General features: G+C 44.2%; 1 protein-coding gene across 3 annotated transcripts in view; it reads right to left on the bottom strand.

Moving 5' to 3' along the window:
- The window catches only part of PID1 (phosphotyrosine interaction domain containing 1), a 56910-nt gene that overhangs the window by 22372 nt on the left and 17480 nt on the right, over positions 1 to 17058 (bottom strand). For all 3 annotated transcript variants that reach the window (XM_026040133.1, XM_026040135.1, XM_026040134.1), the window contains exon 2: positions 14645 to 14791. In XM_026040133.1, coding sequence (XP_025895918.1) covers positions 14645 to 14779 — 135 coding nt within the window. In that variant the 5' untranslated portion in view covers positions 14780 to 14791. The remainder of the gene's footprint in view (positions 1 to 14644; positions 14792 to 17058) is intronic.

Raw genomic sequence — 17058 nt, forward strand, 5'->3', positions numbered from 1 at the left:
AATATTTCCTAAATAAGACAAAATTGCATTTCAACTGACGAGTGTTTATTCATCTGGATACTCCAAAAGCATCCAGCACCCCTGCACTGTGGGAGGAACCTGCTGCCCAACTGTGATCTATGGTCACATGCTCCAGCTACATGTTAAATACAAATAAAATAAAAACCAAAGACATAGACTTCTCTAAATCCCATTTAAACTATTTGCAACTTGTTAACAAACTTTGTGTTAACAAATTGCAAGTCAAGGAAGAATTCAAGGAGCTGGTCTGTGCTTCACAGGAGCCAGACTATAGGAACAGAAATAGAAATAATCCAATATTTGCAGAACACCCTGTAAGATACTCTGCAGGCTTGCAAGAACTCAGTATACAGCCTGCAGACACCACTTACCTTTTGTATAAAAACAAATGTGCTTTATTTTCAACACAGTTAATGCATGGCAAGATAAAGCAAATCAGAAAGAAATCATAGAAAGTTCAGTATCAGTATCTAGAAATAGCAGTGCAGTTCTGCGCCAGAGTCTGGTTCATTTTCCGCCCTGGAAGGACTCCAGGTTCACCCCAGCCGGTCAGACCGCAGTTTGCCCCCATACATGTGAAATCTGTCTCTGAGTCAGTGCAAAACCACTCTGCAAGAAGCTGAATAACTCAAAGAATCTTTGTGCAGCAAGACAGTCATCAAGAGCTGCCCAAGAATCCCAGTCAAAAATACTTCACTGTGTGTGAGCATTCATGGGTTCCAAAAAGCACCTCCAAAACAAACGCAGGTCACAAAAAAGTGCTGAAATCATCTCTCTGACCAAATTGAGGAGGAAAATAAGGGCAGTGCTTGTAAGTGCTGTCATACCCCACTCTGGTCACTTAGAAACATGCATGACTCCTGATCTTCATCACATCCACCTGGAGAAGAACTGAGACACAGCTGTATCCTGATGGCCACAATCTGCCCATTTGCTTTTGGCTGTCCACAGCCCGATACGCCAAGTACCACCTTGCTGGAAAACCAAACAGCATGTTGAGCATGGAAAGCTCCTCCTCAAAGCTGCTGCCACTGCACAGCCCATTTTTTTCTGTTTTGCAAGTCCCATAGCAGCAAAACTCTGCTCGGGGCACATGTGCGTGCTTGCCCCCACTGTCCTCCCACCCCAAAGCAAAGAGATGCAGAGAGATGAGCTCCAATGGAGAGGGGCAGGCAAAATCTTAGCTGACCTAACAGATGTTTTGATCAAATAGGCGGCTTGTAAGAGTACAGGGAGCAAGCAAAACACAACAGGGCACGTCACAGACATAAAGGGCATATTTTGCTCTCCTTCAGCCCAACTCCAGGCTCTTTAGGCCTCACCCAATCCCGTAGGAGTTGGACAAGAGACAGAAAATGAAGCAACACGACTGGTCTGAGTGCCCTTGCTGACCACCTCTTGCTATTCTGTTGATGAAAACTGTCTATAAATCAGCATACCCAGATGACAGGACATCAATAAGCATTGCACAAGAGAAAAGCAAAGGACATGTTCTCGAGTAAGACAGATGTGTGCAATAACAGCAATAAAAAAAAAAAGGCTGTGTATAAGCACTCTAACTTAAGAGTTCTCTGTAAACTCCTCCCTGCTACAATTCATATTTCTTGAAAACAGAAACATAAAACTACTCTGAGGAAAAAATTACCCCAAAAGGATGAAGTCTTATCAGCAGTCACGTAGCTGCACAGCCCTTCCCTCCAGTGAGTTTCTTCCAACATCTCTTTTGTTTTGCACAGTCTAACATTCATGCACAAAGGTTTCATATTTTGATGGAAAACATTTCTTTGGCAGTTTCACTTCGATTGCTACTATATCATCCTACAAGTTTTACAGCTTCCCTTTTCCTTCGCCTCTTCAGATCACCCTTGCCTTGGCTTTTCACTGAGCTCCATGCAGCTAAAGGATCAGGGAGGTTGGAGGAAGAGGAGGAGAGTCTGGTCTGGTTTCAGCCCCCTTTTCCTCCTGAGCAAACAGTCTGAAGGCAGCTTGGGGTCCTGCTGCAATGCACACCGCACAGCTGACACTGCAGGAGCTCAAGGAACACAAACTCTTTCCAGATCAGCTTGACATAGCTCAGCAGCAACATGCAACATCATCAAAATCTCCAGATCCTTCCATGTGCTAAGTGCAGACCTTTGCTACCTTTGCAATCTGGGATCTCACATTCAGAAATGTATTTCTGTTAGAACGACTAGGAGCAAAAAGGTCCTTGTGTCAGAGTGATGCTCGTCAAAACTCCTGTATCTATTCTATATTGACTTCAAAGAAGAATGTTTAATACCGTTATATCCTTAATTTTCAAGTATTTCAGACAAAAGGTTCACTGAAGTCTCCAACTCACATCCACACAGGACCCACTTCATTGGATTGGATTCATTTCTCAAGGCTGGGTTACTGAGGCCACGCACCAGAGGAAGAGCAACCCAAACCCTGGTTACGCTCTTGGGCACAGGCAACCCGAGGACAGGGCAGACCACCACCCCCAAGTCACCGGTAGCCCTTTCAAAAGCAGACCCCAGGTGGGCTCCAAACGTCTCGGTCCCTGACAGTGATGCTGGGGGCACGAGCTTGAGCCCCACGGTGCTGAAGGTGGGAAAATCACCCTGCTGCGGCCCCCCGAGGGGCAGCCGGGCCGGCCTGTGGCGACGGCCGGGGCCGAGGCGCAAGCAACACTTCCAAACATCCTGCTCGCTCTTGGCCAGCGAGCGGTGTTTCTGTCATCTGTATGGAATTATTGCCTCAGTCAAATTTGAAGCTTGGTACATTTCATTTCAAGACAACTTTACAAGTCTTCCTATGTGCTATTCATTTCAGCAGCACTCGACTATTGCACAACAGTCATAAGATCCAGCGTGTGTGTTTTATGAGACAGACATGACACACAAAAATTAAAACCAGGCTCCTTGTCTGGAAAGAGGAACTACAGGGAAAAAGAGGAAAAACAATGCAAGCGTGCGCCCAAAGAGCAGGGTGGAGGAAAACAGGGAAGGAAAAAAACAGGATGAGCCATCAGAGTCATTTCATCCTGCTCCGAGTGAAAACAGCTTTCAGCAGCATGAAAGACAATTCATTTGCATAATTTTACTGCAGGACACAACTGAGCTGCGCTGCCGCTCTCCAGGGCTGGCACTGGAAGAAGGACAGCCATGCATACGGTCCAGGCACTTATTAATAATTTATGACATTCCCTTCTAAGAGCAAAAATTTTAAACTGCCTTTGCACGTCCAAGAAAAGGACTAACACTGTCTTTAGATTACAACAGAAATAAAGAAAGCTGAGATTTAACATGCAAGATTTGGCGTTTATTCTGAACCCCCTGTTTTCAGCACTCAGTTTGAAGCTGGAGGCATTTCCTGCGCTTGCCACAGCCCCTCCGGCACAGAGCTTTGTGTGAGCGCTGAAGCCCGTGGCGAACACGCAGGTGTTTTGGGGAGCTGGGCACGTCCTGTGCGGCAGCAGCCAGAGGCCCAGGTGTCAGGGCACGTTTAGCCACGGCCACCCGTGCACTGCTGTCACAGCAGGCAGAGGCAGATGCCGTCCCCAGGGCATGGATACGGCAGCAGTGCCACATCCGTGAGCTCTGCCTGGCCCCTACAGCACTGGCCAAGACAAAAACACTCGGTCTTTCCACCAAGCGTACTCCTTTGCTTGAAGGGTTGTAAGATTAAGTACTTCTATAAAATTAGGTAACACAGCAGTTGCTATATTTACAGCTACCCGGGCACGAACAGAAAGAGCTGAGGTAATCAAATCTCGTGCTTGAGGGATAAGAGGATCCCGTGGCTGATCCATAGCCAAGGTCAGGCACAAACTCGTTCCCCCTCTCCCTCAGGAGCCCAGCACATCAGGCCAGGTGTGAGCAATGCATTTCTACATACTTGGCAGCTTCTCCCCTTTGGAGGCACCCACTGCTGGAGGTCACATACAGAACACCATGATGGTCAAGAACTGCTCATGTATATGGCTCTTCGTCACACAGGCTAAGCCTGGTAACACACACTGCTCTTCTGCTCTGGCCCCATGACCTGACCCATTACCCTAACACACTTCATAATATTTGCCACGCTGGCACTAGAGGTGTTAATTGGAAAGGTAGCCTTGACATGCAAACCAATACACTAGCTTAAACTAAACCTGAGTTAACCCAGTAGGCCTCTCCAGCTCATTATCAACAATAATCCTTATTATACCACCAGTCCTTCCACCTGTCAGCTGGAAATAAAGAAATACTGTTCATATCCTGAGGCTATAGTCAAACGTGATTGCAGGATGATTTTTCTGCATATTATCTGACTGCAACAGCGACAGAAATACTAGGTAATTAGGCAGGTTTTCCTAGGAATTTCCTGCTCCCTTTTAACAGCTTTCCTAAATGAAACAAAATAAAATGGAATAAAACGGTAAAACTCTTTATCATATTGGAATCTTTCTAACAAAAGGCACTGTGCTTTACAGGTGACATCTTAGGCATCTCACTGCTGTGCTTCACATGTATGATATGAACCAAATTCTCTTCTCAGAACCATAAAACAAGGTACAGAGCTCCCATCCAGGCATCACATCATGCTAGTGAGTAGCTACCAAGTGAGCCACATATTTATGTTTAAATTGCACTTTCTTGGCACTTGAAGACTACATAGGGAAAAGGGAAGGAAAAAAACAAAGAAACAGCCCTCAGTAAGTGGGCACAGACTTCAGAGAAAGCAAGGAAGGGCATGTGCTCAATTCACACGCAGGGCTGAATTTGGCATGCCTGTGTTTCTGCACTGTCATGCTCTTAGAAGAAGAGAGCATTTATTTAAGAAAAATGTTTCCAGTGTTTTTTTCTTAAGAAGGGGCGGCTTCCTTTTATGTACTGAGAAAGGTCATTCTTTGTCCATGCAATTATCCAAGTACATCAGCAATGACCTTACAGTAGAAACATCAATTCATGTACAAAATACTTAATCCTTTGTAGTTGTCCTTCATGTAACACTCTAGGTTACACGTTGTGTAAACTTTGGCTCTGTCCCATACATTATTGAAAAAGCACTGTTCCATGAAGGGTGTTTGAAAATGCACTGCATAATCACTGCCATCCTTTCTTTGCCGTATTTGGCTTTGTTTTCTGATTGACGGCAGTGCCGCTTCGCAAAGACAGATAGGACAGGATGGAGCTGAACCGTCTTTCATTCACTGCACAACATTGCATTAGTCACTTAGCCAGCCCAGGTGAAAATGGTGCAACTGTGCACAGGACTGTGGTGAGGATTAATTAACTGTCATTAAAGCTCTGCGAGAACCTGCTCAGTTAAAATTATTTCTATAAAAGTACATATGGAAAAAAAGTGCTAATTGATGCCAACTGGCCTTTCCTCTCAGGCAGCAATAACAGCTTCTTACCACACACATTTTCTTTGGTGGGCACGAAAACATGATTTTTATTTCTGATTCCTGAGTTTTGACCTAAATTTTAAACTATTTGATTTTCAAGAAAACCGCAATTACGAGAACGATGTTTCAAAAGATGTTTCAAAGGTCATCCTGATTGCTCTGCTGCAAGCAAAACACACATTAACATTGTAACACTCACACTGAGAAGTGATCCCTACTTGCAATGTCCATCTCTAAAAAGTTTTGCAGCATCTTGTCTGCTGGATAAGCCAACAATCCAGTTACAAAAGCCTTGACCTGAAGCAGAAAGCTGCTGCTGTTCCCACACCGGCCTGGTATGACACAGCACCACCAAATGAAGAGGGGAAAAATGTACGCAAGTATATGTTTATATACATATGTACATAGTTATTTTTCTTTTGATTTCCTCTCTCTACTGCAAAGCAGCGCGTCTCCAGCAGCGCCTCCCTCAGCTGCGGGGACTTGGAGCTGCTCCACCTGCTCGTGCTTGCCGATAGAATCCAGAGGAATTTTCACTTCATCTGTTTAACAGATGCTCAGGCTCCTTTCTCAAGACACGTCACACAAAAATGGCTCCAAAATAATCAGCAGGATTTCAGGCGGCCTATGATGGCTGCATGTAAGGTACAGCTCAGACAGCTCTTAAGAGATGGCAGCTCTGGAATGAGTGTCTGGGACTTTCGCAGCACTCCCTTAAATCTTCCTGCATGACACTTGTACTTCACTTTTACAGGGTCAGTCTGCAGAAAGCAGCTTCAGTGTGAGAAGCATCGTGAACTTCTATAATCTCTTTCACTCATCCTGACGTAAAGATAATTGATAAAGGAGAGCAAACACAGCACTTGATTTAAAGAGGGGGAAAAGCCCTACACAAGTATATCTGCAAGCTTAATGTCTGTATCTGCCAATCCAAAATATGATTCACCATTTTACTAGGGAACAAGTTGGAATAAAAATAATATTATGAAATGTGTTGCAAAGTGGTGCTTTAACGCTCAGTTGAAGGATGCGCTTCCCGTGGCTGTTGGGCTCACGGCACAGAAGTCAAGCAGGGCTAATCTTCAAAAAGTTGCCCCTGCTTTGGTGCTTCCTACCCATCCTTAGCATGGTAATAAGCATCTGTGTTGCCAGACTGAATTTCATAACAGAAGATGGCTCAGTTGTGAAAGGAGGCCTCGCTGGCAAAGCTGAAGAGACAGCGAGGGCGCCTCGTAACTGCTTACGAGACAAAGTCCAGGGGTGACGTTACTTAAACTTCTCCCCTCCAGTTTCACAACAGATTTTCACGAGTCCTCTGAGTTCACAACGTAGAACTACTAAGCTGAAATTCTTTTGAGTTAAATAAGAGTTTAATTCCCATTTCCTTATTTCTTGATGAATGTTTTTTAAATGGCCAAGAGTTAAAAAGCCTTTCTTCGCCCCAGAACTGTCTGCTTTGTTTCATTTGGGGGGGGCAGGCTTTCTTTTTACTGCAGATTTATTTCAGCTATCAAGAACCCAGAGAAGTTAACTGCACTAAATATCCCTGCAGTAGAATGGAATTTATCACAATTTATCTTAAATTTAATTTACTTTGGAAGAGTAGCCAAGGACTACTTTAGCATGGTTTAGTTACTACAGTTTTAATTTGTGACCTTACTGGATTTAAACTCCCTTTTCCTCCGTGCATCAGCTGCTGCGCAAACACAGAACACACACAACAGATACCCCTGCATACAAGCACATGTGACCAAGGACAAGAGCCACCAGTGACATGGGCTCCTGTCCAATGTGAGGCCAATCCATATCCTGATTTCCTTATTAGCTAATGCCACCAAAATCTTGAAAGTACTTTAATCAAAGACCACATAACTGTGAACTTACAGGTGAAATAAATATATATATATATATAAATATATATAAAATGACCTAAGCTCATCTTCCCACTGATCAATTCATTAATTTCTTCCCAACACGTCCTACCCTCACAGCCAGGAAGCGACCCTGATGCCTAACACACAAATTAGTGCCAGCTCCTGCAAAGGGGAAACCCTATTCACGCTGCACTGAAAACCAAATTTCATTACATCAGAGTTAACAGGCACTACCAGTCTATCTTTCCAGTTTTTCTTTCACAGCTAAAATCTTAGTAAACTTAATTCCAAATTTACCCTGCTGTGAAATTCAGTGATAACACACACCGATTAATAAGCTCTCGCTGTAAAATGACTAAAAGTGAATAGCAGAGACTCTTGAATTACAAGTGCAAGGAAAGTTCTTACCCAGGGAATACTTACTGATTTGCAAGGCAGACACAAAACTTGAAGAAAGGAGAGCGAGCAGTTTTGCAGAGCAGGAGTATCATATTTCTGCTGCACTTGTTATTCCTGTACGGGCTACAAATGCTCACAGAAGGGGAAGGCTCACTGAAACACCACCAGCCTCGTATCAGATGCTCACAAGTGATTACAATAAAGGTGGTTTATCAGCACTATATAATATACACGAAGAATTCCAATTGTCCAGAAGTATGCCTTGAAGATGGTTATTTTTCTGAACACTTCATTAAACAGACCAAAAACTCTTGTGAAATATAAAAAAAGTCATGTTGCAGTAGTTTCAAGACACTGACACCCATTTCCAGGAGTGAAAAAAATTCCTTCCTTGCCCAAGCTGACATATTTATATTATCACACAGTGCTACATATTATATTGCACTGGTACTCAAAAAACGAGGCGACTTGTGGGACCCACAGAGTGGGTGGCACCATGGGTGGATCTGCCAACCCTCTTCTCAACTGGAGCACCCATCTGCATCCCCACGGCCAACACTTCCACTGAAGGACAGGGAAAGGGACTCTTGCCGGCCTTTCCTCGGCCTCAAAGGGGAGCTGAGGGCATCAGCCAGCACGGTGCTTCTGCCCTGAGGGCAGCTACGAGCGGCCACCACCCGTCACTGCCAAGGGCCTGGTGCTCAGGCCACCACCAGCACAGAGCCCCAGTCCAGTTAGGCAGGACTCTAACAGAAACCTGAGAGCTTCCCTGGCTCCAGGGAGGAGCGCTTGGAAGGACGGTGCCCGCTGCGCTCTCCAGTGGCTCCCACAGACCCCGGCTCCGGCATCGCTCCGAAGTCGCTGTGCGGGACACAGACGCCTCTCAAGGACGCGCTGGAACCAAACAGTCGTCGGCAAGTGCAGCATCTGCTCAGCGTGACCGCTGCAATAAATCTCAATCTCATTTTAATTTGTCTATGCCAAAAGCTATTAGGTCTTAGATATCTGAACCTTCATTATTATAGAACCAATTAGCTCCTATGACCATGAGGCCTTGCATGAGCAGCTCAGAGAAGCGTATTTTCTACCGCATAAAAAATAAATATTCTAACAAATCCATAGGACTCTAGGACTTTATACTTGCCACCACACTTTATATTAGCACTACAACATGCGCATATTCCTTTATTTCCTCAGTCCTAGATGATTTGAAAAGTAAAAACTAATTTCTTTTTTTTTTTTTTTTTTAAAAAAGCTTTGCCTGGGGGATATTCTCTGCAAGCCACTGCCCAGGACGATGGGCTCCAGCAAACGCACCTGAGCAAAGCCTGGCTTGCCCGAGCAAACTGCCGCAAGCCCGGTGGGAAATTCCTGCTCTGCGGGTTCATGCAGGACAAGGAGGTGCTGGGAGCAGCTGCTCCCTGTGCAGAGAACATGGGGACCCTCCTGCACGGCCAGGAGGGCAGGGGAGCGTGGTGTTCTCAGCCCCCGTGGGCAATCCCACATGCATCTACTCCTACCTATAAAGGAAAAGGGGTAGATCAGAATCATGATGCTGACTGAAAGACAAGGCTGCTCCCAGATATGAGAACTTCTCGAATAGCAGCATGCCCTTAACTTGAACCACTGCTTGAAAAATGTCACCAGTGCAAATGCTAAGGGGAAGAAAAAACACCAGTAACATATCTGACAGGACATAACTTCCAGGGCTCTCAGAATACATTAGTCTTACAAGGCCACTTTACCAGTTAAAAAAAAAAAAAAAGGCTAAAGTACATTCAGCATAGTACAACAGACACAATTTAAAGCAGGCTCCGCTTAAGATCTACTCAATTGCTTTAGCTAATTTATATTCTCCGCCTGCAACTCACGGACTTCAGGAAATGAAGCATTATGCCACTTCAACAACATTCTTCACTTGCATCTACCCATCATATTTCTATTAGCTCCTCTGCAGTCGGTTAAAGCATAAATCTTCCCTGACATAAATGGGCTCTCCATGATGAAGTAAATAAAATTATACATAAAGGAGGTGCTCACTGCGGCTCTTCTCCTTGTCCGCGGGATGCTGGGCAGGACGCGCTGCGTGCAGTTGTCCTGCATGGACACACTTCCCTGGAGCCAAGAACAACCCATTCCTCAACCTCCAGCTGCAGGACAGGACTTCCCCGTACAGTCGCTTCTGGAGAAGCGCTGAGTACATGCAGGTGTCCATCGTCAACATTAGGACAGGACTTGGCCAAATTTTCTGAGGTGTTCTGGGACAAACACACCTATAAGGGCTTCAGCAAGAGCTCAGTTCTTCTCCAGCTTTGGGACGAAGCACTCTGCTTCACATTAACACTATATGGAAAAAAGTAAACAAAACACTCGGCCTTTCTTTGGCATAATTGTTGGAACATCAACTTCACTTTTTGCAAATACATTATTAAAGTCTCTCACCACTAAGCACTGTTTCTAAATATACTGAAGCTATTAAGATCTGTCCCAAGCAAAACTCACATGTTCCCTTTTGGCTCATTTGGTAAGAGGAGAAAGAAGCAGAAAAACAAAATAAACTTCTAAAATAATGCTCTCACTTCAGAGTAAAAATATGGAATGCTTAAGCATAATAACAGAAGGCCTTTAAAAAACCAAGAGCTCCACATTCAGATGAAGAATGGTGGAAAATAACCGGCTGGGGAGTGATGTTAGTTGACTTTGTTTCGTTTGCTTAATTTTCTTTCTTTATTAAATCAATGGTCACCTTAGAGTTACAAGCTTACAAAATCGTAATGCAGACCATCCAGCTAGCTGACTTATATTTACAGCTGGATAACACTGCACTCCAGGGAATCATTCTTGACCACACTATAGCTGCAAAGAGAACACTTTTATTAGGCTTTATTAGGACAAAGTGGGTGGTTTTAAGAACAAATGTAGCTTCTAACTTGGTGTGGTTCGAGTAGCCAAATTGGCAATAAATGTTTAAGAGGTGCAAGATACCCAAACTGCCTGCAGAAGTTTAAATAAAACAGCAGATAATTAAATACCAGAGAGATCAAAAAAGCAAAGGCATGCTCAAAAGTGTTCTACCACGTGACTTCATACTGACCAGATCTATAATGTGCATAATATCCATAAAACCTGCTCCACCATGGGGGAGCTGCTTCTGTCTATCAGGAAGGAGTCCAAGAGGCTCCAGCCACAACAGCCAAGTTCTGCTGAGCAGTCGGCAGGTATCGAAGGCCATGACCAGGTCCATTGGTCACCCCGCATTGGGCTGCTGCTCTGCTCACACTGGCCATCGCTGCCCTCGATGACTCTCCTTCAGCCCCTGCCTGCTCCAAACAAGCCCCTTCCCGAACAAGGCATTGCCAAGTACTCTGCTCTCACCTCTGGCTCCTGGCTTTCCCCATGTTTTCAGCTCCCGAGAGCCAGCAGTACAAAGAAAACAGGGCAACCTGGTCTCTGGGTATCAAAATACCCTGGCAGGTTTTGCTTTATCAGGTTTGACACATTCAAGGGGAAGGGAAAACTCTCCAAGCTACCAGAAAGCAGATGTCCCTCCCTGCAACACTGTCACCTTCCCTGGCGCAGACACAGAATAAAATCAATGGTAAGTGTCACCACACGGCAGACAGTGCAGTCACTGTTTCTTCTTTGGGAGTGAAGTTGTCATTAAAGCTATTCTGAAAGACACATTTTCTTTATATTAATTCTTGGCTATTTTTAAAATCTGGATCAATATGTGAATGATCTGATTTTAAAATGTCAGTAATGCTCTAATATCATGTTTTCAAGCCCTTAAAGACAACTTTTCTCAGCTTCATACTAAGACTTAAATAAGAAAATAAAATAATATTTAAATGATTGCAGAAACCTCAATATCATACCTTCGGCAAAGCCTGAATTAGTCATCTTCTCACCTGAATACATTAAGACAGGTAAACAGTAAGTTTCACTCCTGCAAACACCATGTTACAAAAATACGCTTTGCCATTTAATAAAAGCATATCCTTAAGAATAGAATTACTTGCACTGCTGATGTTTCTGTAATCGTGGCCTCCCACAGGGATGAGCATAGCTTATGCAGTGGTGGAAACGGGAAGGGCAAGATCACTTCATCCAGGTGGCTAACAACATCTGAAGGAAAGCAGTCCCGAGTCGGGTTACTGACTCTTCAATGCTTTTCAGACTTCACTTTGAAGAGCCTTGTAATTTAATAAAAATGTTAAATCTATGACACCACTTCAAAAGTTGCAGGCAATGTTTTTAACCTCTGTCCTTTTGTGTTACAGCAACAGTGCCTGAAAACACAACAGAAGAGAGAGACTCATTTAGTCATTTCCCTTCATGCCACCACTGTAGCTTCAAGCAACAGAAATCAGGAAACGTTAGAGTCAGTGTAAGATGATTAGGACATTAGTGAAGAATAAAATACTCGGCACTTAAACAAATCTGTTAAAAGGCCCAGAGAAAGCATATATTTCTGTGCAGACAGCAACCTATTTTCTGGAGATGTTCCAGATTTTCAGTTTCCATCTGTCTGTACTTAGTGCTGCGATAACATAAGTTTCCAGCTGAAACACGAGTGCTCTGTGTTTGATGTGAAAGAGCCACAAGGAAGATAACCACTGTCATACCCAAAACCTTTGGCTCCAAACAAGGAAAGACACAGATCTTTATATGCACATCTACATGACACTCACGTCAGTATACACAAAAATCCTCCATTTAAATAAGAGCAAATTAGGAATCTGTGATTTAAAGTGTTGTCCAGCAGGGAAGGAAGAAAGACTTAAACTTATTGCCAGCCCTGGGACTCCTCAGGCACCCGTGACAGTCATTCTGCCTGGCAACACTGGCAAACACTTCCTCTTCCTTCCTGCTGAGCAAAATCACGCCGAAGAATCCAGAAGGTGGGAAAAGGTGGCGGTTCAGGCAGCAAGAGCACACAGGGGTGGATGTGCTGAGATTGGGGGGACCAGTCCTGAGCCTTCTGCTGCAAGCCAAATTATATTTCAGGAATTTTGCTGTTACTTAATTTCCCAGTCTTTGCAGGAGATGCCTCCAGACTTTCTCAAGCAAATCATTTTTCTGCTATTCCTACAACTATCACATTAAATTATAAAATGAGCCTGGATCTCAGCTGAAGAGTTGGTTACTTCAGGATTCAACAGCAAAAGCCAAATGGAAAAGAAAAGCTGGTCTTGTGATGAAAGGATAAGAAAATGAGCAATCTCCCACAAAAGTCAATGTCCAGACCTCTGAGCAGCAAAGCAATTGCATATGTCAAGTTCCCATAACATGATGGTGCCAGCTTATGTTAAAATTGCAGTAAAATGAGATGTCTGGAGCTGTGTGAGAAGAATGATGCTATCTCATTAATGGGATTACATAGAAAAATTGGAGGGATTTCAGTGAAGAGGAATAAAATGATTAAGGATCAAAAGAGTATGACTCATGAACGAAAGCAAAAACGGCATGCTGTGCTCTTGCCTAAAAGGCCAGTATCTCATGAGAGCTAACACTGGACACACCACAGCATTTTCCCCACTTACAACCTGGAATAGCTATGATAGATCAGACCACACAGAGAAAAAAACCTTATTATAAAATATTGGCTTTGTAATGGCAACACAGAGTATCACTCACCAAGAAACCAGTAATTGGAGGGGAGAGAGGCAAGGCGGGCTAATTACCCAGAAACAGCTGGAGGACACAAGCCTACTACAAGAGCAGTCAGGAAAGAAAAACAGAAAAAACAGATCATGAATAAAGACACTGGGCAAAATAAGAGCTCCCCAGTCACAACCACTATGTTACTTTGCAAGGTAAAAAACAAAACAAAACCTTAACTACAGAGCAAAATTCTCTGCACTGAGGAGCTCAGCATCTCTCTGCAATCCATCTTTTCCAGTTGAGAAAACGCAGGTTGAATAAAAATGCTCATTTAAATTCTACACACACACTCTCACTTCAGAAAGTGTTATTACGTCTGAACTCCTCACACCAGGGGTGGAAGGCAAATACTTTGTGAATCGTATTTATGATAGCAAATATTCTCTAAAAATTCATTACCTGTCAACATAAAGGACAAAAGACATCAGCATGGAAGAGCAGATGCTATGAGTTAACACACCAGGTACAGTAGGGTCACCGAGCAGCAGGGCTCGGCACTGAAGAACAAGCTCCCTTCTCGGCTATTTCAGCAGGTAGGAGTCAAACAAAAAAATGACACTTCCCAGTGAGAAATTTTGCTGATAAAGTGCTGGCCCTGGAGGTGCCATCCACACATAACTCCCACAGTGCAGACACCAGGCCAGGAAAGGCAGGGGGGAAAAAAAAGAACAAAACATGAAGCAATTTCTTCCAACCCCAAGCCCAGGCTCTCTTTAACAATAAAATGGCTCTGTCACTACACGCACATGGAGCACATTTATTAGCTCCTCTTTTAGCAGTTTCTTTTCACAGTAGAGCACACTTGAAGCACTTAGGCTGCTACACCTTAAAGAAGTAAAGCTTGTTTAGAACCTGTGCTTTGATGAAAGCAGGCAAATAAATCTGGTTGTGCAACTAATTCCAGGCCTAACTGCCACCTTCTGAAACAATCATCCTTCAATCTCAGGTTGCAACTCTATTTCTACAGGATTGTATCTCACTTAGCTTGGCTTTCTAAACACAGGGAGCAGCATCTGGTCCTTCAGCTCCTATTTCAGCACCAACACTCACAGAAAGCAACGTCTGTGTTTACCATCAGAGACATTAAGTACAAGCAGCTACAAATCCTCTTCAATTTGCATTGCACCACACACCAAAACTGGTGGCACTGAGATCCTGAACTTAATTTCAAAACCCAAATGACCTTTTGATTTGTAAACTGTAAGGCCAGTAGTCAATGGGGTTTCCATAGCAGCAACCACAACATTCATTTGGGCTCTTTAGATCCCTCTTACACACATGGGACACCCCAGCAGTGGTCTTGTCTGAGTACCTTGCATCCAGTGTGAGCCCGAGTCTTCATGAGCGGGGTTGTGGTGCACAGCTCAATAGCTTCTGGTTCATGGAAGATCACAGTCGGGAGAGGTTCCTTCCGGAGAGTGAGAACATTCAACTTTGTTTTTAACATGGTCTGGAAGTGCTAAACAGAGAAAGAAAAGCAATTAACTTGAGTTCTAGGGGACAAAAAAAGAAAAAAAAAAGGAAATTAGTTAATTAGTTACTGCATCTGTTCAAATGTGTTTCATTTGCTATTCAAAGTGTCTTGGAAATTTCCAGGGGAAAGGTAGCATGCTTCATCCTATTTTATAACTTAAGAAGTTGAAGATCCATTATTACTATTAGCACGGAGAAAACTGTTTTTAATTAAACTAGATTTGCACTCACAAAGAGACACAATAATTCAGGCATTTTAGAGCAGGGGTGGGAGGGAGCTGTGCTCTGTACGGCCAGTACAGCTTCGTGACTCCACTCTTACAAATCAGCAGTTACAAGATGGATCTGTGATGACTCCAGATTGCTTTTATCAAACCTTCTGCTCTTATTTTTGATGGGAGAATCTTAACTTGTTTTGCAGCCTCTCCTTCCCCTTCACTAGCGGGGGAACATCATGGGGTCCAGGCTGCCAAAAAAGTGAGGCTGAGCGATTGCCCAGAACCGTGCAAGGACGCTGCAGCAAGGCTGGAAACCCAGCTCAGGTCCCTGCTTTTCAGTCCTGCAGTTTAGGTGAGCAAAGTGCCTATTAAACATTTTATTTATACACAAGGGAAGAATCCAACTATTTCGATTTTACAAGGTTTTCATACGAGTTTTTATGGATTTCAGTTTTCCGTTGAAAATGCTTGACAATTTCTTGGCAATAAACTTCCTGTTTAATTTCATAAATATGTTATCATTATCAAACAAAGCCTGTTAAAACAATCCACTCCTCCAGAGCAGTTCAAGTATATTCAAGGCATAAACAGTCTGTGAAAATAATAGTTGCTTTCCTAGCTCACGCATGAAGTTATTGACTGCCATAATACTACGGGGGGGCCTCTGTGCTGTTCATGTCAGCGCTCAGGTCTCCAAAGCCAGTGAAGAAACCCATGGTATTTTTCATCTGGCTCTAGCTCACACTCCATGTTAGTCCAGTAACAGCTCCAATGGCTTTTACCTAGAGGCTGTGGTCCTGCTAAGTTGCTGAAGAAAAAGACCTTGTTCCTTGAGGCCCAAGAAGCAGAAACCTGCAGTGCAGACCATGCTGGAGATGGGGAAAGCCACTGACGGTGCTGGGTCCTTGGGGACACCTGCTGTTCCAGAGGCCAAATGCTCCTCTGGGTACTTGGGGACATGGAAGAGAAACATGGAGCTTGGAAACTTGCTAGGGTTTATTTTTAACCTGCAGTAGTATTGTTTTGTTGGCAGGCCAGTTCTGGATCAAAACAGGGTTTGTAGCTGGGAATACCAAGCGGAAGGGGATCGCTGGCCAGCATTTAACCTCTCCTTTCCTGCATGCTGAGGCAGCTCCGCTCCTTGAGGTGAGCAGTTCACGGCACTTCTACTAAATATTCAGTGCATGAAAAAATTCCTTTTAGCACCTCCAAGGCCGGAGCCCAGAGCCCCGATACTGCTGATTTCCTCCACCAGTATCGGTATCAGCTTCTGCGGGATGAGTGACGAAGCTAAAGTGAGTGCAACTCAACCAAAATGAGGAAAGCTCTGAAAATGATCTACATTTTTCAAAGTTTTAGCAACCACATACACAGGCTCAAACAAGGAAAAGGCTGCTCTCTGCCTTACAAAGGCAATTCAGCACTTGTATAAGCAGCCAGTTGGAGCGGGTGGGTGCCAAAACCCCCCAGTGCGATTGGCAGCGGGCAGACGAGCGGCTGCCAGGGCGCAGGACGAGACGGCCGCGGAGGTGCCCTCGAGCACCGGCTGCTGCTGCTGCTGCTCCGGCCCGCGCTACCTGCCACGGGTCCCACAGCGCTTGTCCTGACAAACCCACGGCTCTGCCGGCAGACCCCACGCGGGGAGACCCCAAAGCAGCGAGTTATTCGCACACATGCCTAACTTCCACCATGTGAGCAGTTCCAGTAAAGCACACGTGGGGAGTGAATGGGATTATTCATGTGCTTAAAGCCAAGAACAGGATAAAGTACTTCGCTGAATCCGTTCCTTAGTTTCCACTCCAAACTGGCATCTCCTGCAGAAGCTGTTGGCAAATGCTGACCAATAACAGTAGCCAATGTATTTTTTTTTTTAAAGAAAAAAAACCATCAGCTTTCCAGTTCTGTGAACCCAAAATATTTCTTTAAAGTGCTTTAAGTTCACAAAGTTCTTGAAAAGCATGACTTTGGCAATTTGAGTGAATAAGGGCTCAGGGAACATTATACCATTCTCATTTTATGTGTCTGAAGCACTAAG

The sequence above is a fragment of the Nothoprocta perdicaria genome, unplaced genomic scaffold (genome assembly GCF_003342845.1).
Source record: "Nothoprocta perdicaria isolate Ctin4 unplaced genomic scaffold, notPer1 scaffold_25, whole genome shotgun sequence".
Lineage (NCBI taxonomy): Eukaryota > Metazoa > Chordata > Aves > Tinamiformes > Tinamidae > Nothoprocta > Nothoprocta perdicaria.